This window comes from Melanaphis sacchari, unplaced genomic scaffold, assembly GCF_002803265.2.
Source record: "Melanaphis sacchari strain LSU unplaced genomic scaffold, SCAv2.0 Contig45_pilon_pilon, whole genome shotgun sequence".
Taxonomy (NCBI): domain Eukaryota; kingdom Metazoa; phylum Arthropoda; class Insecta; order Hemiptera; family Aphididae; genus Melanaphis; species Melanaphis sacchari.
In genome coordinates, this window is record NW_020271303.1 from 2,317,077 (window position 1) to 2,340,620 (window position 23,544).

The following is a 23,544-nucleotide window of genomic DNA, read 5'->3' on the forward strand; positions in this document are numbered from 1 at the left end:
AAGACTAGAGACTTGTTGGAGTTTGCATGTTTTTCAATAATCATTCAATACATAGTCAAGTAATATATAAATTGGTTTCATAGTAATAGATGTTTAAATCAATCGATTTTATGTTGCATATTTTGAATATTCAGCACTTTTTTTCCTTTTAAGCATATATCTTGTTATATTTGAGTTTTTAGTATCATTAGTATCAACATATTTCACGTGTCTTGTTAAAAATAAAATGTATAACAATATGTGACAGGAAATAATATTTTATACGTACTACACAATGTTCAATATTAATTTTCTAGAAATTGAAAAAAAATAGATTAAAATGGTAAATAAAAATAAAATATCTATTATTATCTTTAACTATAATATTAAATAATAATTATATTATTAATTAAATAAAATTTCTATCATCTACTGTGTGTTTTCCCTATTATTTATGTGTTATGAAAAACATATAGTCGATCGATAAAGAATTCTTTGAATACGATCAATTGATGCCTATTCGTCTGTTGAATCGCATGTGTTTTCGTTTGGCGTTTATATAGTTCGTATAATATTTTAGTTTTGGGCGTTTAGGCACAATTTTTTTGTTGTGAAAATTAAATTTAAAATGCCTTATTTAGTAATAAATAAATTTATAATTTTTGGTGTTTTAGTGGAAAATAAAATATTTTTAGGAGCATGTTTTAGCATTTTTGCATATTTTTAAAGAATATTAACGGGTTCACTTCAAAAAAGGACAAGTGACAGTTTTTATATATTTGATATTCAGGGGGGGGGATACATAAGTACATCCAACGAACCAACTCGTATTTCAGTAAGACCATTTTTTATAATATGTTTAGAATGAGAATAAGATGACGAAAATCTATTATTTTACGTTTCTATATTTTTTTTCTTCAAAATTTGAATTTAAAATACTTAAAAAATTATACTTGTGTATTTTTTTTTTTTGCATTTTTTATATTATAAACATTTGTAAAGATCTAAAACCTATACATAACAAAGGGGAAATATTTATAAATGGTTATGCAACGATTCAAAGTGATTATTAAATATATACGATAGATTATAAATAACTGGTTTATAGGCATTTAGATTTATTAATACATAATTTATAAAAGTAACCTATATACAAATTTTAAAAATTAAAATTTCTGTTTGGTTATATTTCATAACTTATAAATCATAAACTAACAGAGATACTAATTTTATATTATGATATGATATCTTACGTAAGATATAAAAATTTAATTTCTAATAACAATACAAAACCATTGATATTTTTTTTTATTAAATATTTATCTTGACTAGATAAATTATATCAAAAATTATATTAATTAATTTAACTCCGTCAGTATAGGCAACTCAACTTACAGAAATCTTTTGCAATTTCCATTAATTAAATAATAGCATAATAGTGTTAACAAAACATACATATTATTTTTATTACAAATAATATTTAATTTTTATAATGATGATATATTTTGCTCGATAGGTACTAGAATACATTAGGGATTATACAATATGAAGAGTAAAATTTTCCATTAATATATATTAGTGATCATTGGTTTGTGTTTTAATAATTAAAAGTTAAATTGAATTAAGTTTACTGGAATTAAATTTGTAAATTAGTGGCATTAATCATGAAAAAAAAAAAAAAAAATAATAATTTATTTAACAAAAAATTATGAACTAGTCTATACATATTAATTTATTAGTGTATTCGTTCAGCTAATCAATGTAAAGGTTGACTTTAACTGTAAGTCTGTAAATACACCCCTAATATCACTAATTTATTTTGTTGAAATAATATTCAAATTTAAATCAATTTGGGCTTGAATTTTTATAAAAATAAACACTTGAATAATCTATTTTTTATATACATTTGTAGATATTATAAAACTAAATCTTAACTTGATAAACAAATTATTATAATAATTATAATTGTTATTTTATGGAAATAATTATCATTGCAAACGTGTTTGAAGTTAAATTTAAGGTGTATTCTAGATAATTAACGTACAGCAACTTTTTTAGTTTATTTTTAAACTGGTTTTATTCAATAGTGTAGATAAATAAATTATATTTATAACGTATAATAAGTTAAAATATCTAAAGTAATTTTTTTTAAACGATACCTGCAATATTTTTGAGTCGAGTATCAATACTTATTGATAAAAAAAAAAAAAAAATAATAATATTAAAAAATCAAATCAAATCTCTCTGTATATTATATATTTATATAACGATATAATTGTTCGATAATTGACTATTCCAACAAAGAATTCCTAAATAATATTAAACCATGTAATATTATATTCAAAATTCATAAAATAAATAAAAATGTAATATTTATGTTAATAAAACATCGTAAACGTTATTTTTTTAAGCGTATCCTTTGATGTAATATGTAACATAAATATGTTATCTGACCCCCCATTTAGATATATCTAAATAAAATATCGACTACATACGTACCTATATTTTGTTTCAGGTGAACTAAAAAAAAAATTAAAACATGCAACTCGTGACTTGACTTTACTGTTCTTCGAACACTCGATTTATATTTTAGAGATAATCTATCACTATTATTTGACCAATAATGTGTGTAAGACGAGTTGGGAGTCCGAATTGATTTAAATTTTTTTCATTTGTTTTACATATACCCTATCGTTAAAAATGCAAAATTCTGTGGCATTGTGGTTTTATCTTGTTGCGTCATCATTTAAAACGTCGGCGGAATATGACGGCTTGATAAATGCGTTGACCAGAGTGTTTATTCATAAACACGTTCAAACTGTTACGGCTACCACGTGTTGGCCCAAAGGTAAAAATTTTAAACTTTTTTTTTGTCGTTTAACAAAATTTAAAGATTAATTTGAATTGCAAAAAAACTAATATTACGCCCGTGTACGTATTATACAAATAACGTTCCTCAGACGCAAACAACAGACTATTATTGACATTGTCCTCGGCTGACATATCAGTGAATTTTCATCCGTCCGTGATTCCAGAGCACGAAACTTGGTATAGATATGGGATTTTGGTCGATGTATCTTGTGCTCAGGTTGCGACCACTCTGTTTCAAAAGGTATGGTTTTATTATATAATATAATTTTAATATTGTAACTATATTACATTGCACTGTATGAATACTACTATCTGCATCTGTTGATTACTCATTATTGGATTTTTTAAAGACAAATAGAGGAGATTAATGTTGAATATTTCAGTATTTTATTGTCGTGTACATCGTTTCCTTTGATTTTGTATCGACTTCTCCAGCTAATAGTTCGTACCTAATAATTACTTATCTATCCTGCAGAGCCTTAAATTTAATAATATTATAACCTTACAGTGTTTATTCGTTGCTTAACTTTATTTTTCTAAAATAAATTATGTTAATTAGGTATATTCTAAATTCGTTGTATAATATATCCATATTATTATATAAGTCGTGATAGAGGTATTTTAAATAAATTATACATGATATTAATACATATTTGTATACATTATTAAATTCAACATTACGATATGTGTTATAAATTAATTATTTTAATAAACAATTTTAGTAAGATATGTATGCAGTTTAAAATATAAACTGGTTTCTACCATTTTTATAAATTTAAGTTTCAGATGTTTCGAAATAAATAATACCATTTATGAACAGTGTAGTCGAAAAAGTTAATAGAATATAGATTCATATTTTTTAATAGACAGTATTCAGTGGAATCAATAAACAATGGAGTCAGTATAAAGTTTTTTATTATTTATATTTTTTTCTTTTTAAACAGGATGTTTTGGCGAAGTTAATTGCAACGATAATATTAAAATGATTACATTGACGAATTTATTACATAATATATTGTATCTAAATAGTATAAGTGTTTTTCAAGTTTTTAACACATGAAATAACAATTTAATATTCTGAGATGTATGAAAACATCATTGTATTAATCGATATCTTGCTCCAATATTTAATTTAATATGCACATTATACGCTGCACTTTTTAATTTCCGTTCAAACGCTCGTTATAATAAAAATCACTTTACTCAGACTTAATGCGCTCGATAATTATATTTCTAAAATTATACCATAAACTGATGAGGGCAATCAATTCACGTCATTATTGATTGCATAAAAAAAAAAGTAATCGAATCATAATGGCGTTGTTCCTAGCCATAAATAATATTATATTTAATGTGTTCACAGGCTTCGAAACACAGACTTTTTAATATGCAAAACGAATGGATACTAATAAACTCGCAGCAAAACGAAAGTCTTCAGCAAGACACATCGGCGATTGCACACAAGACGTTTGAAATGCATTTAAGCGAATCGTACGTTTTACCGGAATCCAATGTGTTCCTGTTTGTCGGCATCACCAATGGGTGGGAAATATGGGAGGGTTTCAAAGTCAGTAAAATGGAAAGAATTCAAGTGAACAGATATGGGATAGTGACAACCGATAAATTTAATTATGAAAAAAATTATTCCATCTCGTTCAGATCCAATCTACGAGGTATCACATTGAAGGCAACTACTGTGGTGAGTAGATATTGCATCGCATTTTCTACTTAGGTGCGTATAATATCACAGACATGTGAACCAAAACAAATCAAAATGAATAACTTAAACGTAATATGAAGTATTATGATATCACTCATAATATTATACAAAAAGAAAGAGTCAAAGTAATTATTCAACTAAGAAGATTAAAATATCTGTGTACGCTACACTTGGTAGGTTTTTAATTTTTTTTTTAAATTATTAGAATATATATATATTTTAATGTCATGCATCATTTTATTATTTTTTTTTTTTTATTATTACGGTTATAGTAAAACTTTAAATAAAAGCCGTTATACTATTCTAAAACAAATTTTATTAGTTTATGTACATTTAAAAAAAGTAAAAAGTCACTTATTAATTATTATTAAATTTTTTTGACAGTATTATGTTTATATTATCTTTATGAAATATTTTCATTTTTTTTTTTTTAATATGACCTATTACCTATTTTAAATTGAAAATATTATATTTATTTATCTTAATTAATATACTTTTCAAGAATCTTATCTCGAAGGCTTTAGATTATAAATAAAATTTTTGCTATTATTCTTACAAAATAAATAGTGACTGTTTTACTTGTTAATTATTAAAACAAAAAAAGATAAAATAAATACTTTGAATTTAAAAATATAACTGTAGGTTTAAAAAAACATTCATATAAACGGTTATGGAGGGGGGTGTTAATAGATAATAAAAAGGGAGGTACAAAGGGATGTATAAACATTTAGATTAAATCACTTCTCAGACATTTCAGAAACGAATGCTGTAACACCCATCAGTTCCAATACACTCTTTACGTGTATTATTATTTATCTAATTTTATCACTATTTCTCGTAAGATCTCAGAGCCAAACAAATTCAAAGGTTTTTATCCATTTGCTGACACCGATCTAGATATATTCGCTCAGATGCACTACGATTTGAACATGATTCTACAAGATCAACTTAACTTTAAGTAAGCAAAACGTATTACTAAATAAACAGTGAAGTTATTTTATTAATTTTTTTTTTTATTAATTCTGTTAACTCTAAGCTTATAGAATTTAAGTTATTATGCGTTAATTATGAATTATTAAAACTTAACTTTTCATATCGATGACTTTATTTGAATAATACTTTACTTAATTATTTCCATTAAAATGACCACATTAAACCTATTAATTATTGTATATATTATTATTATTATTATTTGTTTAAGGGAGTAAAAATGTAACAGCTAAATATTTAAATATTTTCTATTTGAAAATCAAAATGTGTTACATTTTAATATTTTAGAGATTGAGTAAAATTATTAACAAAATATATACGTACTATAGAATATTTATTGTTTTAAAGCAATTATCCTTTTAATGTTAATATTTCTTTTTAATTTTTTTATTTATATAGAATAGATCTAGGTATCATCGATAGTTTTGGCTGGAATTTGGGAAACGGATCGTTTAGTGGGCTGACGGGTCAACTACAAAGAGAAGAAATTGATTTCGGTGGTATCGGTTCCTTCATAAGAAAAGATCGAATGACTGCAATTGACTACACCGTAGGGACGTTCTATAGACTGTAAGCTGATACATTGCATTGTAAAAACAGTTAGCTTGTGATCTATGCATCATAATACTATATTTATGTATCAAAATTTTATGTTATTATTAATTTTGCTTATAGCCCGGCGGCGTTGTTCAAACAACCGCCACTATCCAGTGTCCACAACATATGCATTCTACCGTTCAATTTTGAAGTATGGATGGTGATGCTTTTCACATTTATTGGGTTTACGATTCTTATCGCGTTTTTGTCCCGGACAACCCGAAAGTTCAACCAGGACGAAAAAGAGACGCTAAACATTTTGGACTCGGTCACGATCGTGCACGGAGCAATTTGTCAACAAGGTATATTATAAGCCCAATCCATATAAACATATAACTATAATGAAAAGAATTTCAGCACAACATTCGTTTTTTCTCTTAAAACCTCGAACAACATAGATACAATGGATTCGTGTAAAATAATTTTATTGATTTTTGAATCATCTTATAGTAAAATCAGCAATACAAAAATTATAATGCTCGATATTTTCGAGGACTAGACAAATCAATTTTACATTTTTTTATTATTTAATTAAAAAAAAAAAAAAAACATATCCATGTATTTAAATACTGAATATTTTATTGTTTTGAGACAATATTTTGACAAACCAATATACTAATATGTCGTACCACTAAAAATAAATATTCTCTATAATTTTTAAAATTGGTTATATTAGGTACCTCCAAGATTAACAAAAACATTAAGAAAATATTAGTTTGTATGAATGCGTTTTATCTATTAATCGCGGGCTAGAGAGAAAAAACAAACTAGTTTGCTGACACCCTGCTCTTATAATTTACCACAATCAATTAGGAGTCCATGCATTTTGCATGATGAATTACTCCAGTGATGAAATTTTCTGTTCCCGAAGTTGTGACATTAAGTGATTATTATTTTATCCATTTATACCTACCAGTTTATAAATTTATATTATTATATTTACAGTTTACATATATATATTATTCTACTATGGAAATAGCACGCTATCTTGACTGTCGAATCCCAGTTAAGATTATTTTTCAAAACCAAATACATATTATTATTGTTTATGATTTTGAAAAATCATTACACATAACATAAAGTTGATCCCCAATCGAGTATATCTATAATGTGTCTGTTATCGTCACAAATTTAACCTAACCGAAAGAACATCGCAGTGAATATAATATAATGTGACATAATTATATACAAGATATTGGTTTTTTTCTTTCTTTCTTTCTATTATGTTTTTTTTTTGACAGGGTACACAATGAATTTGAACACAGGATCTATAAGAGTTGCCATTTTCGTGTTGTTTTTGACTGCGGTGTTTCTGTTCACGTCATACTCGGCCAGTATCGTTGCATTACTCCAGTCACCCAGCAATTCGATAAAAACCATTAATGATTTGGTGGAATCATCGATGACGTTTAGCGCACAAATAACTCCCTACAGTCGTATATACTTTGACGTAAGTATAATAACTTATTATACTTATTATTAATAGGTAAGTAATAAGTTTTACAAACATATTAGTAGAACTAGGTAGGCGTATTTATAACGGGCCCAAAACTTCGCATTCTTTCCTAAGCCATAAACATAATCGTAAAATTAATTATTCAAGTATTTAATGTTAAAATATTTATTACTATATAGTATATATAATATTATATCATATTTATAGATTTTTAACTATATTCTAAAATTAATTGAATTGCAAATTATATCTAAAAGCTTAAATATTATTTTAATTTAATCCTAATATGTTATCTGCATGTACCTCCTATCACTCATTCATAAAACTGGTGCAGGTATACCTTTTTATTTTCCTATTTTCAGTCGTAGTAAAAATTTAAAAATATTATAAATGAATAATTTTTTATATTTAAAAAGTAATATATTCTTGTTATTTGTAATCAAGTGATGATTTTAATAAATTATACTTTTGATTAATGTTTAATTACGTATTTTTATGAGTGAAGTTTTATAATTTAGGAATCAGACGATCCACTTTTACGAAAACTTTATGATAAAAAAATGAAAATTCACGAAAAAGATATGTATACAGAAGCATCTACAGGAATAGCTAGAATTCGAACAGAGTTTCATGGATTTTTGGTTAGTTGGGTCACGTAAAATTTTAGCAATGAGTAGGTTTGAGATGTACTTGACTAAATTTAACATAATCGCATTGTCTCAAGATTGAAGTTGTATCGGCGTACAAATTGATTAGCCAATTCTGGCGAGAAGAAGAAAAATGTGGTATATCGGAGATTCAACTTTTCAAATTGCCAATACTTGCATTAGCGGTTATAAAAAGATCTGGGTATAAAGATATTTTAAAACAAAAGTAAGTTATCAAAAATAATATTATCAATGTTATATATTAATTTCATATACATAATAATATATCACATATACTATTATACATATATGTATTATGTTGAATATTTAATTTTATTTCTCCTTATGAGTTAATAATAATATTTTATGTTATAATTATTAATAATGACATTTAAGATTAATGCAACAACAAGAGGTTGGACTTAAAAATCGAATCATAAGACGATGGATCCCTGCCAAGCCTATGTGTGATTCTTCAAACCGAGCCAATCAGTTTGTCAGCGTTTCTATAAAAGAAATTTATCCCATGCTTCAGATATATGGGTTTGGATTATGTGTTTCGATCATAATTCTGTTTTTCGAAATTGCATACAACACTTACACTCTCCAAAACAAAAATCTGCACAGTGATTTATATTTCAGTGTATTTCGTTTTATATATAATAAAAGAGACTCTTAAGTACAAGAATACAATATTAGTATCACAACATACTTCATATCATGTTCATTATTTCCAATTATTATCCGTGTAGAATTACGTTCACCAGTATAATCTAAGAATTAAATTATTGAAATGTTCGTTGTTATAATTGATTGATGTAAAATACCTACATTATATTTATACCGTTACAAAATATACGTAATTAAGTTAATTTTTTTTTCATAGTATTAAATCGTATAACTTATTATTAACATATTTCATTAAAATCGATTAATTATTAAACCTAATAAATGTGTTCATAAATTTCGATATTATAATAAAACATTTAGTATTGTAAAATAAATAATTATTTTTTTCAACAATAACTGCCATGTTAACAATTAGCACAATTAATAGAGTGATATCTTCAGTAATGAAAAGAAAACAAATAATACAAACTAATTAATTTAAGCTAGTTTTGAAAGCATAATAACATACTTAAAATCAATTGTAATTGTTTCAGAGCTTACTTTTATTTCTTATTTTTTTATTGTTTTGATAAGTTTAACCATCATTTACGTTTTTCTTGTAAATCTAACAAAGATGTTTATTGGACTTCGATCCAAAATAATTTCTAATCTTTTCAGTTTCAATTTACAATATTTACAATATGAAACACAAAAAACATTTTGAATATGTTTCAAGTAATTTAACGTTTAAAATAGAAATAATGTTGTTTATGGTTTTAATTTACAATGCAGTCTTTAGTATCAATATCTGGTATATTATTTATGGTAGCATATAGATTATAGATTATTCTAATATAATACAATTATAACAACTATAATATGCTTATCGATAATAACAAATTTTTTCTTAAGTTCCAAATTTTCTCCACACATGCTCACGTTTTTATTTTTAATACCTGTAACCGAAGAAATAAGTTTTCTAATTGTTTCGAGAAACCATCAAGTTGGGAACTGAACAACAATTTTTTGTAATTTGAATTTAACTAAAATAAAACGTAACACAATAATTAAAATAGAGCGTTCATAAGTTTAACGATCACCAACAAAAACTAGGTAATACATTTTAATAGTTGATAACTAATATGTATTATAAGTATCATTCAAATTGCAACTAAAATAGAATATTATAACGTTTATTTCCTCGAATAAATTGTATTTTTCATTAACCAGAAACAATAATGTTGAATTAACCTAACATATTTTAAAAACAAATACTTAAAATAACTTTTTGTTGTTTGCCATTATAATATCAGTTTAATTTTGTGGATATTATCAATCAAAATAACACATTCACAAATAATAACGTTAAATAGCATATTATTTGCTTATAAAAGCCACTAACATACAACGAAGGTTTATAAACTTATAAGTTCACTGAAATAAAAATAAAAAACTCAAATAACGATATTACCAAAATTATAATTATACAAGTAATATTATTTTTAATTTTTATCATTCAATTTACATCTCGAAATGAACACAATGATTTTATAAAAGTTATATCAATTTTTTTTATCCAAAGACTCGTTCAAACAATTACCAACTGCTACATGTTGGCCTACAAGTAATTATAATTATTATTGAAATCGATTATGATTCAGATTTGAGTGAAATATTGAATAGAGTACGTTAAAATCGTTGAATTATATTTAATATATGTAAATGAAGTATTATTTAAGACATTATCGACAATTGACAAATCATCGAGTTTTCATTTATTTTCGTTTTAGACATACGCTACGTGATATAGACATAGATTCACAGTTGATTTGTCTTATGATGGAATATACAACTTCATTTACCCACATAATATATATTTTATATAATATGAGTATAAAAATATAATCTATAAACAAATTAATTTTAATTTATATCATACATTATAGTAATGTTATATATTAATTCTTAATCATTTCAATTTTTCACTCTCAGGAATTTACAGGAAAGAAAAATAATTTATCTAATTTAAAATTATATTATAAATCATATACTAAATAAAACAGTTAAGCTATAAATCACTGAGTACATTTTTAACAGGAACAAATATTTTTTTTCCAAAAAGAAGTACTTATATGTGTGTTATGTGTATATATTATGTCATTGCAACCCAATTACTAATCATAACTATATATAAGTGGTTTTCAAATTCTAAAAAGGGTGATATAACTATAAGAAAGTCACACAAATATTATGTTGGTTATTCATATTGTTGTCGTAACACTGGGTAACACCAAAAAAATATTAATATAACACGTTTATTTGATTTATTTACTAATTAGTAATTACTATGGATACCAACGTGCAGTTATACATTTTACTCAGAATTGCATATTATATTTTTGATGTGAAGCTATATTACTATATAGAAGATTAAGAATGTCCAGACACCTTAGTTTTTTAAAATTTGTTTTAAAATCAATAGCCTCATAATTCAAATCGACTCTAAAAATAACTATTGTAATCAGCTTGAAACATAATTTATTTCCCTTGATGTCAATATAACGTAAATCATTATTTTGTTAAATAACAACATTTTTTTACAATTTTATTCATGAATTAAATAGATTATGAGTAAGTGGCCTGGTGGTGGTTGACCTCGGTCGCTAATGTGTTCCGAGGTCAAGCATCAGACGGAGTCGCTAGCTCTTGGGTAGGTGACCAACCGAGTTTTTAGTGAAAAATCCATGGCACACATACACATACACCCACGTGTTTCAACCCTACTAATCAAACCTTACACAAAAACACATATCCTATGCACAGCTAATGGCCTTAGTTACTGGGACAGATCAATAAAAAAAAAATAAAAAAAAAATTATGAGTTACAATGAAATTTAATAATGTAACACATTATTATATTATTACGTCATAATAATATTGTTACAACCTTACTTTTTATTCATGTCTCCAACTGTTTGATTGGTTTACTGTAAATCTCCATACATCTCTATCATACTCAGTTACTTTAACTCCGTGTAGCTATTCTTTGCCATGTCTATTATAATTTGTTTCATGTACTCAATTTTTAATCTTCTTCTTTCAATATAAACTTTAATGTCACTTTATATTACGCTTTTCGATATGGTATCATAGTGTAGTAGGTACCCTATCATTTTATCTCTTCTACCTTTTATGTCACACGAAAGTTCTCTTTTTTCCTTTATTTTGTTTAATATTACTTTATTCGCTATTCTTTAAATTCATCATTCATAACATAACAGTTTTTTTTAAATTGAATACATATCAGGAACAAACATTGAAATTGAACAACAAAAATATCTTGTCAATTTTTAGTATATAGACGTTTTTAAATTCGTATCCATAACTCGGATAAACAACTTAAAGAATATTAATTATTTTTTTTTTTACTCATTTACTGAGATTATATAATTAAATTCAATACTAAATTTTAAAAGAAAATATTGGTATAATAAAATTATGCGATGGCCCATAAGAAATCAGAAAAATAAGCTCACAACAGAACTGTAGCCAAATAGCCTATACGAAACGCCGTGTCATTATACATAATTACTAATTATGAATAAAATTTATTAAAATAATAATAATATAAGTAATATAATAAAAACAAAACATTAATAATAGACTCCACTTCATTGAATTATAGTGCAATAATCTTTCTACACTTTTGTAAAATTTATAACGCCATCTAAAACAATAATTAACCATTTAACTTGTCAAGAAGAGGATTGGTTACGATGCTCTAAACATTTTAGCCGAAGTTCGTTTAGTTTATATAACCAATAGTTTCTAATTCCCATTATAATTCTGTAACTAGTCCTAATAGTTTTGAATAATGTTTGATTTTTAAAAAAAATAATAAAACATGTAGGCACATATATCATAAGAAAATTAAAATATATAAAAATTTATAAAAAGTTCTGTTCAAAACATTCATAGACAAATGAAAGAATTGAGATGATAATAAAAAAATTATACATTTTTTTTAAAACTTATCTATAGAATTTATTTGATACCTAGATTATTCAATAATTTTTCTAAACTTATCTTTTCTGTGATTTCCGTTATTGAGACATTTTATCTTTAATTGTATTGTTTTGTATAATAATGATAAAAAGTTTTTCATTGTCAAAGAAATTAAATATCATATCCATTTAATTAAATATAAGACCATACCAATTTATGTTAATATTAAAATTGATTAATTAAACTGATTTTCAGTGTATATTATGTAAGTACCTAATAAATTATATTTTTTTATTGCCAACAATAAAAAAATAATAATGTAGTTGTTACATATATTATGTATAATATTATATTTTAGTCGTTAACTATGTGTATAAAACACTGTTAATTGTTATAAAATCGTGATTTATTAAATATTGTCTATTAAAACGAAAAAAAAATTAATATTTTTATTTGTTATTCTATACTTGATCCATGTAAATTGTACAGTATTTATTAGCTATATGCTAAGAGTATAAAATAAATACAGTTACTGTTTAAATTTTTAGTGTTTCAAAAATTTTTTTATGTATTAAATATTTTAATCTTAGTATATATTAAATTAATTAAATTATATACATCAGATTGTTTAAAAAAAAAGACTATTTTATTGTTTATTGCTTCGATAAGAGATTTTTTGTGTAGTTAGTCAGTCACCTTAATTGTTTTTAACCAAAAATAAATTATTGTAAAAAATGATATACATATTAAGTTATTAGGTAAAACTATTTTATTTGATATTATATTATTTATAGAACGGTATAATTATACATGATTTAGGATAAAGAAAAAATAAAAACTACAGTAGCTGCAAATCGTTTTTTTTTTCAAATAATAACGCTTTGCGAGTTTCTGATCAATACATTCACTATTAATTACAGCTTGATATGCTGTTTTACAAGATGAAATGCGTTGGATTTCAGATTTAATTAAATATTGTATGATAGAAATACATTCAATAACATACAACCAATTAAATTAGTTGTGAAATACCTAGCTGTCATCAAAAATGAATAATGATACGCATAAATATATAATAACATTAATAACATAATTATATGTCATAGCAAAATAATAATCGCAGTCCGCATTTTACAATATATTATAATATCTATTATCGATAGAAAGTATTATTCAAGTATCCAAAAAAATATTAAGTATACCAAAATAAGGAAATCTTATTAAACCTAAACTTGGTTTTAATCATATCACTGATAGATATAATAAACTAACTACATATGAACTAGTTTTTACTTATTGGCTATTGCCGTAATCGATATTTGACGGCATGTTAAGTTAATTATTTATGGAATAAATATAAAGAAATTGTTCTATATTGATTAATCGTTTAAAAAAAGACGTCATAGATTGATTGATAGATTTAAACAATTCTCAATGAAGTGAAAGTTAGCTCTTAGTCTAAATTTTTAATAATTTAAACATCGAGAGATTATAAATCAATTTTTCTATCTAATAAATTAATATCATCATATAAACTAGACATTACTTATAAACTAATATTATTTTATCATAATATTTTTGATTCCTTCTTTTCGGATACAAAAAAGTAATTATAAGTAACCAAGAGTCTAAGGTGGTATAATCGTATATTATTGTACATAGGTAATAGTTTATACTTCAATACTTATTTGTCAAACAACTCGTAATATTATAGACATGTACAATTTATTTTTAGTATTAATTAAATTAATATTTTTACCAAAAATTTATTACAATTTAAATATTACCAGTGTAAATTTAGTATTATCATAGAAAAATGTACGTAAATATAGTTCATACCTATTTTATTTGTACTTTAGCTGCACAAAAATGATACACAATGAGAATATAAATATTAAATTAAAAAAAATAAATAAATTTATCTTGATAAATTAATAATTAGTTAAGTCAATAAATGGAAAAAAAATATTTGATCTTTTTTAAATAAATATTCTGATATTTACTTACTTTTAATTCTGTTTGAGATCAAACAATTTAACTTTTGTATTTTTTTATATTTTATATAAAATAATCGATGGTTTCATTTCATATTTATTCTTTAATTTTTAATAAATAATAATTAGGTTGATATTCACTTGTTTCAAACGTAATAAAAATAATGGTAAACTAATAATTTAAACTTCCTTTGTAAAATAACTAATGTGACTGTTATACACTTATACATACCTATTTGTACCTATTTATTTCATGAAAAATTAATGTATGCACTTTTATAATAGTTATTGCATTATAGTCATTATACTTATGTTATATTTTTCCATATGATAAAATTTATTTATATTGCATTAGTCATAAAACATTTACTTTAATTTCAAACAGTACTCTCATATAACACATTAGCATACAATTTTGTGAACATTTTAAAAGTTTAATAAATGGATAAATTTGTTATATTTATCATGTTTATAATTTTTAAAACTGTTATTTCAACCAATTATAATGAAATGTTAAATATATTAAAAACATTTTTTGTTCAAAGACATGTTCAAACAGTAACAGCTGCAAATACATGTTGGCCAATTGGTAAGTATACATACCAAATATCGATACAGTAATTTATTTGATAAAAGTGTAATTAATATCGTTATATAAGAATTGTATATGTATTGAAATAAATACTATAAAATTTAACGAAATATATGTTTTCGGTACAGATGTTAATAAAAAGCTTTTGGACGAACTTTCGATGGCCGACATATCCGTGACGTTCAGCTCACCCATGTTACAAATGCAACACTCTACATGGTACAGATGTGCCTTTATAATCGATCTATCCTGTCAAAATTCAACAGAAACATTACAACAGGTAATTTTCTTCGGATTAAAGGTACTATAATTACACTTTTATCGTTTTTCGTATAAGCCATGGGGTTTAAACATTATCATAACATACAATATAATTAAAAATATTCAACTATTTTATTATGTGGTTTAGTTGTGATTAAATACAATTTTTATTATTAGTAACATTGTTTTACACAACAATTAATATTAAGGGGGTTTTCCAATTGTGCCATGAAAAATTAATTCATTTTGGATACAGCCCATTTGCGCTAAAATAAAAAAAGTATATTTTTTCCGACAGCTCATTTGCGCTAAATTTACCTGTGTAAACATTTTATATTAACAAAATCGTACGATTGACTATGATTATCGATAGATTTTAATTTTCAAAAAAATATAAACTTATTAACTATTTATTACCTACCTATTATTTAAAATAATTTGTATTATTATTTATTGTTTATTATTTTTAAAAAATTCGTACTATTGACTATAATTTAAATAAAATTGTATTGATTATTCGAGGAAAGAATATATTACTTTATTATAATTATACCAGGTAAATTTGGCGCAAATGGGCGATGCCTAATATTAATATAGCGAATATAAAAAAATTCTGAACACGTGTGATATACGTACATGAAATTCGATGTTAGTGTAACTTTCATAACTATGTATACTAATATTATGTTACTATGGCCGTTACACATTTTTATAATCTAATTATGTATAACAATATACATATAATTGTAAATTATTTATTTATTGTGAACGAATTAAGATTTCAAATGAACGCCTGTTCAATACGCAAAATGATTGGGTACTGTTTGATCAGAGTTCGTTCACGAATGAAACGAACTCAGCTCAATTTGCATTGCGAACATTTAAAATATATTTGGCCAATGCCTACGTTCTACCGGATGCGAGTGTATTTTTATTCTTAAACACCTATGATAGCGTTTGGGAAATTTGGAGTGGTTTTCGGGCTAGTAAATCAGACGCGATAAGAGTGTTTGAAATTAGCACAGCATCGTCTAACCGGTTGACAATGCGCGAAATACAAGAAGAGAAAAGAAATTTTCGTGGTATTACACTGAAATCTACAACAGTGGTTCGTACAAACCACAAAAGATTCTTAAATTAAACAAAATAAAATATCTAATGACCTTTTTTTTGTTATAGATAGTCGAAGAGAATCAATTTTTTGGATTTGATAAAAAAATGTCTTCTGACTTAGATGTATTCGCTCATATGCATTATGAAATGATTGTTATATTAACTAATCAACTTAATTTTAAGTAAGAAAATCATAAAAAATAAAATAATAGTTATATATTCTGATTACAACAAAAAATATTTTAAAAAAAAATGTTAAAGAATAGAACTTACCATTGTCAATGATTACGGATGGTCTCTGGGTAATGGTTCGTTCAGTGGTTTAATCGGTCTCTTACAAAAAGAAGCAATTGATTTTAGTGCAGCCGGTGTTCTTATGCGGCCAGATAGAATGCCAGTAATTGATTTTACAGTTGGCACAGTTGCATTACAGTAAATCACAAATCACATTTAAATTTACAAAATTATTGAAACTCGACTAAAAATTAAATTTATTTCTTTTAAACAGGACCACAGCAATGTTTAGGCAGCCTTCATTGTCTAGTGTACATAATATTTTGTTATTACCATTCACATTTGATGTGTGGATAAGTGTATGTGCAACGTTTTGTGTATTTGTATTCACTTTGATGTTTTTAATTCGTGTGAATAACTACTTCGAAAAACAAAAATATAGTTCATTAAATGTTCAAGAAATAGTAACCTTGGTCCACGGTGCTTTATGTCAACAAGGTAAATTAATTCAAATGCAATGATACAACTTATTTAAGACATAAAATTATTATCTTTTACTTTATTTAGATAACTATTGTGCCAGTTATCTAATAGTTATATTAGATAATAGTTTGTTTTTTAAAAAAAAGTTCAACTTACCGTATTGCTTATAGAAAAATAAATTACTAATAACATAAAAATGTATAGTCAATTAATGTCCTTAGAAATATAGATTGACGGACTTGTTTTGTTCAAAATCGTTTTTCATTGTATACAACTATTAATGTATTGTTAAATACAAATTCACATAACAGCGATCTACTCAATAGCGAAGTATACTAAAAACAACAATGTTGGTTGACTGACTTTTTAAAATATTTTTTTCATCACTTATCGAAACATAAAATTTAAATCTAATAAAATTAATTATATTTACATTATCAACTATATAAAAGTCAAATGTATTTAATATTATCTGTATCTAGATTCTAGATACATGTATCAACAATTATCTTCTAAATTAAATTTTAATTATCTGTTCTCAACACTGATTATATGCGTTTACCAAACATTGTTTATTAAACGTAATACTATTTTAAATTATATTATCTACATACTTATTCATATATATTTTAATAATAATATGTAACAATTAAATAAGATACTATAAATATGACAGCGAATCACTCGATGGAAGAAGTTCCAATTGATAATATTTCTTAAAACATAATTATACATACTGTAATTTTTCATTTAATAATTTACTGAATAATTGGTAAAAATATATAAATTTACTAAAACTCATCTTTTCATGCGTATAAAAACATGCTTTAAATGAAAAATATTCATAGTAAATCCATTATCCAATAATATATTAATAGTACATCAATAATATACAATAAATTAAATTTTAATTTTAAATAATTTAACTTATCTAGCTAGTCAGTAGACAGGTTTACTTATCATTTAATCGAAAAATTCAAACTCATTATAATATGATCATATTTTTAGGATTTAATTCAACTTTAACCTTGGTATCTATACGTGTTGTTATCTTCGTAATATTTTTTACGTCGCTTTTCATGTATACTTCTTATTCTGCAAGTATTGCTGCACTGGTACAATCAAACAGTAATTCAATCAAGTCTATTAAAAATATAGCAGAATCGTCAATGACATTTAGTGGACAAATTAGTCCATACGGAAAACATTATTTTGAAGTTAGTATAGATTATAATAACATACTATTATCTTAAATAATATACATTTATCATAGTTCATAATATACCAGGAGTGGTCATCATGAATAGGTTCGCGGACCACATAGGTAAATAAAATGATACCAAAACTCATGCACCAAAATGTTTATAGACAAATTTTATATGATTTGATAATTTTTATAAGCTAATACCTGAAAAATTAAAATCCATAATAATATTAAGTAAATTTAGACTTAATAAATCAGACGCAAGCCGCATTTGGCAATGACGAGAGCCACATGTGGTTCACGAGCCACAATAGTTGGCCACATATGTAATATACGAACTATAGTCAATAACTTTTCAAATTTTAATACTTTTAGAACAATAAATACGATAAAATTATATGAACTTTTGAAATAAAAAATATTTTCCAGGAAACAGAGGATTCTGATTTAAAGAAGCTTTATAAAACAAAAATGGTACCTTATGGAAATAAAGCTTTTGTAAGAGCAACAGAAGGGATGGAAAGAATTCGAACGGAGTTTCACGGATTTCTGGTGATCTGCACTTAATTTTGAAATAGTAAAAATAAAATGTATATGTATTACTCTATAGGTAGAAGTTATGTCAGCTTACAAAATAATCAGTAAAGAGTGGCGCGAAGAGGAGAAATGTGGCTTGGGAGAGATTCAACTTTTTAAGATACCAATTTTGTCAATACCTTTAGTCAAAAAGTCTGGACACAAAGACATATTTAAACAAAAGTATGTATAAAAAAAACCATTATTGTTGATTTTATTATTATAGTTGTATAATTTTTCATAAAATTTGTCTACGCTCAGACTAATACATCAAATGGAAGTCGGATTGAGTAAACGAATCTCTAGCCAGTGGATACCACCGAAACCATCCTGTGGATCATCCAGTAGAGCAAAACAATACGTTAGCGTTTCCGTTAAAGAAACATATCTAACACTTGCAATATTTGGATACGGTATTTGCATTTCATTGGTGATTTTTTTACTAGAAATAGTATATTTCATCTGGACGAATCGCAGATCCAAAAAAATTGGTCAAAGTAAGCGCTCGAATATCAAATGGTAACAACCTAATGGTTTAAATCCTATATTTAAAATATTTAATTATATTATGACTATGCTTATCATAAAAAATAAAACTAAAATTATTTTTAAAATGTAGTTTCATTTGTTTTTCTATCAAAATTATCTTTTAAAATATACCACAGTGATATATTTTATACTAGTACATATTATAATTTTTTATTTGTAACAATGATATTAAATGCAAAAATAATTAATACTCGAGATATTTTATTTTTATGTATGCATATTGCTTAAATAGTTTAAATAAATATTCTAATAAAAGTGATACAAGTATGATAGTTCAATACAATTGTATTGCATAAAATATTTAATATACTATACAAATATTCTATATATTTTTTAATTTTAATGTTGATGTTAAATTTAAAAAAATTAAGTATAACACTTTATAAAATTAAAATGTAAAGTGCTTTTAGAAAAACAATTTAAGATTAATACTTATTAATCGACTTTAATTATGCTGATTACATGGAAAATAGTCACAATGTCTAAAATGATATTTAATAATAACTTTGTAATGAATGTTACAGTTTTATCAGTAAATTTAATTTTGAAAGTTCTTGAATTACAAAACATGTATTATACACTAGGTATTAATATGAACAATTTGATTTGTGTTTATTTTATGTTATATTAGTAAGGATTAAATAAAAAATAAAAAATGTTCTATTTAAATTTCCTTGTACCATTTAACCTTTTAAAAATCGTAAAAATATTATTTCATAAATATGCTTTTTTTTTTTTAAAGAAGTTAATACATTAAGTAATATAGTGTAAAATTACACTATAGAGATAGTTTGACCCATGATATCCTATACTTGGAAATTTTTGGATATTCGACGTTAAACAAACAATTTAAATATTACACATATTTTTTTCATGATTTATATTTGTGTACATATTAAACAAATATAAAATAAATCTTTGACAACCTGCTTCGGAAATCTTGTAGTTGGTAAGTTAATAAATCATTATTCATATGCACATTATTTTGATTTTCAAAAATTATTTTTATAAAAATTTTGTTGAAAAGTACGAACCATATCTTATTAAATTATATAAGACATAATCTATATTATATCATCGAATTCCGTATTATAAACTATTTTTTTCTATATGCGCTTTTATATAAATGTTGACAAATATATTATATAATATTATAACTACGAAATATAATACATATAATACAATAAAATACGAGTATAAATGATATGTACCTAACTTATTATTTACAATATTTAGTAATAAATAAGCAAAGACATATAACTTGTGTCATATATAAAATAACTAAATTATTGATTTTTTTAAATATTAATTCCAACTAGACAATTACAGCCAAATATAATGTTGCTATACATGTTACTTACGTTAAAATAATACATAATACATAACATTTTGATAAAAACTCATAAATACTTAAAGTTAGATTTTTTTATTTTTACCTTTTAGTAAAAAAGATGTATTAGATGAACATGACAAAGTCTTATTTTAAGACGTGTATGATAAGATGAGAGCTTTTTTTATTATTCATTTTTTAGTTAGTACTACTGTTTTACCTTGTTAAATAAATAAATGATATTGGATTCATATTAAATATTAGATGTAAATATTGTATCGATATTGATGGGCCAAAATGTTTTAGATCAACAACAATAGATTTGATACTTACTTTTATTATTTTCTATTGATTATTTGAGTTTAGAATATTATATTATTGAAAAATGTAACAACATAATGTACATCATTTTTGTTAATAATTATTAGTAATATTATTACCATAATTATTAGTTTTAACCCTAATACTATTACATATATACCTTTAAAAATAAGAAATCACAAAAAATTTCGGTGGTCTAAGAAGAATTCAATATTAATTACTTTTTATCTTCATTTCTGTTTTCATTTTTATCTACATAATTATTATCTTCATTATCACTACAAGTCTAAAAAAACTGATTTCTGAATTACTTAATATTTGAATATCTAAGTACAATTTAATTTAATTAAATTTCAACTGCATTATAATTACAAATACCTACTAAAAAACTCTTATAGAGTAAACAAAAATTATATTTAAAATGCATAGTTTTTGTTAAAACTTTTGATTCACATTTCTATATCAAATAATACATGGATTTTTTTAAAATAGATATTGGAAATATCATACAAATCTATAGTTAAAACTTAAAATTAACTAAAATAAATAAATTTTCTATCATTAAAATAACTAGGTAAAGTATACTTAAATTACTCTACAACATGCAATAAAAGTATGGCTTTTAAAAATTATTTTCAAAAAATATCTATTAACATTTTTAAAATAAAAATTAAGTGATTTAAAATGTACACAATTATCAATTTAACAAACTACCTTACTCATATATATATATTAATATATATTCTGTTATATGAATTCATTTTTACTATCGCATGCAATTGAAAACCTATTTCAATTTAAAGTAATTTTATTTAATTATGTATATTGTTGAATAATACAATATTAACTATTATTTTTAAAATAAATTATATTCATAATATTATTCTCTTTCATTTTACTATTTGCGAAATTGGTATTTGCTATTCAAACGCATTTAATATTTAAGAAAGGGCAATCAAACAAATCTCGAATTCTGTTGTATTTACCACGCAATCACCTATATAAATATTCAAATATTTAATATTCGTTCTTTATTTATAAGTAGAACTTTTGTACACCACTTATACATTTTTATATCATCAACTAATAAAAATGTTTATTTTGTGGCAATTTTGTTTATTCTTTACAATATTTGGTGTCATTAATTGTAACAATAATAATTACAGTAATTTATTTAATAGCTTAATAAATGTGTTTAAGAAAATGAACGTACATACAGTGTGGACTACCACATGTTGGGACACAAGTAAGGCCACTTTATAATATACAATAATTATTTTATATCATTAATAAATCAACTACGTTAAGTTATAATTTATTAAGCTGTCTATACAACTTTAGATAAAACGCTGTATAAATAACTATATTTGTATTACCTAAAATATATTATATTATATAATATATCAGTTATAGGATATTTAAAACAATTTATTATAACTTTTATAACTGTAATATATTTTATATTATAAAATTCATGAAAATATATTGACTAACAATACCGTATATTTATGATCAATCCTTACACGTTAGTTACAATTATTAATATATTAAATAGACACCGTCCAGAAACAATGATTTAAGTATGTTTAAATAAAAAATATAATTAAAATAATACACTAATTAATTTTTACGTTGTATTCAATAATAGAATAACATATAAATCACTTATGATTACCATGAATCTACGTCAAAATTATGTAATATTACTAAACCATACCAATACATTTACCTATCAATATTGAAATATATTTTGATTTATTAATAACAATTTTTGTTTTTGTATCTGATATAGGAATAAACAGTGAATTTTTTACAAAACTTTCAAATGAAGATATATCGATAAATTTTAATTTAAAAAATATACAAACGATTGTAAATCAAACGCAAAAAACATGGTTTAAATCTGGAATATTAGTTGACTTGTCATGTGATCAAGCTTCTGATGTACTTCAGCAGGTTTAACTTGTATAACAATTATTATTTTTTAACAGTTATAAAATCAGATTTACATTT

General features: G+C 23.9%; 1 protein-coding gene across 1 annotated transcript; it reads left to right on the plus strand.

Moving 5' to 3' along the window:
* Positions 1-3,029: 3,029 nt before the first annotated feature.
* On the plus strand, positions 3,030-22,781 carry LOC112598238. Its single transcript, XM_025344640.1, has 19 exons — positions 3,030-3,091; positions 4,214-4,549; positions 5,413-5,528; positions 5,960-6,130; positions 6,236-6,459; positions 7,399-7,607; positions 8,132-8,254; positions 8,338-8,486; positions 8,657-8,922; positions 15,589-15,740; positions 16,500-16,829; positions 16,901-17,016; positions 17,096-17,266; positions 17,343-17,566; positions 18,560-18,768; positions 19,185-19,307; positions 19,366-19,514; positions 19,593-19,828; positions 22,732-22,781. The coding sequence occupies exons 2-19, from the start codon at positions 4,238-4,240 to the stop codon at positions 22,779-22,781; spliced, it is 3,330 nt and encodes a 1,109-aa protein (XP_025200425.1). The 5' UTR covers positions 3,030-3,091; positions 4,214-4,237.
* The last annotated feature ends 763 nt before the right edge of the window (positions 22,782-23,544 follow it).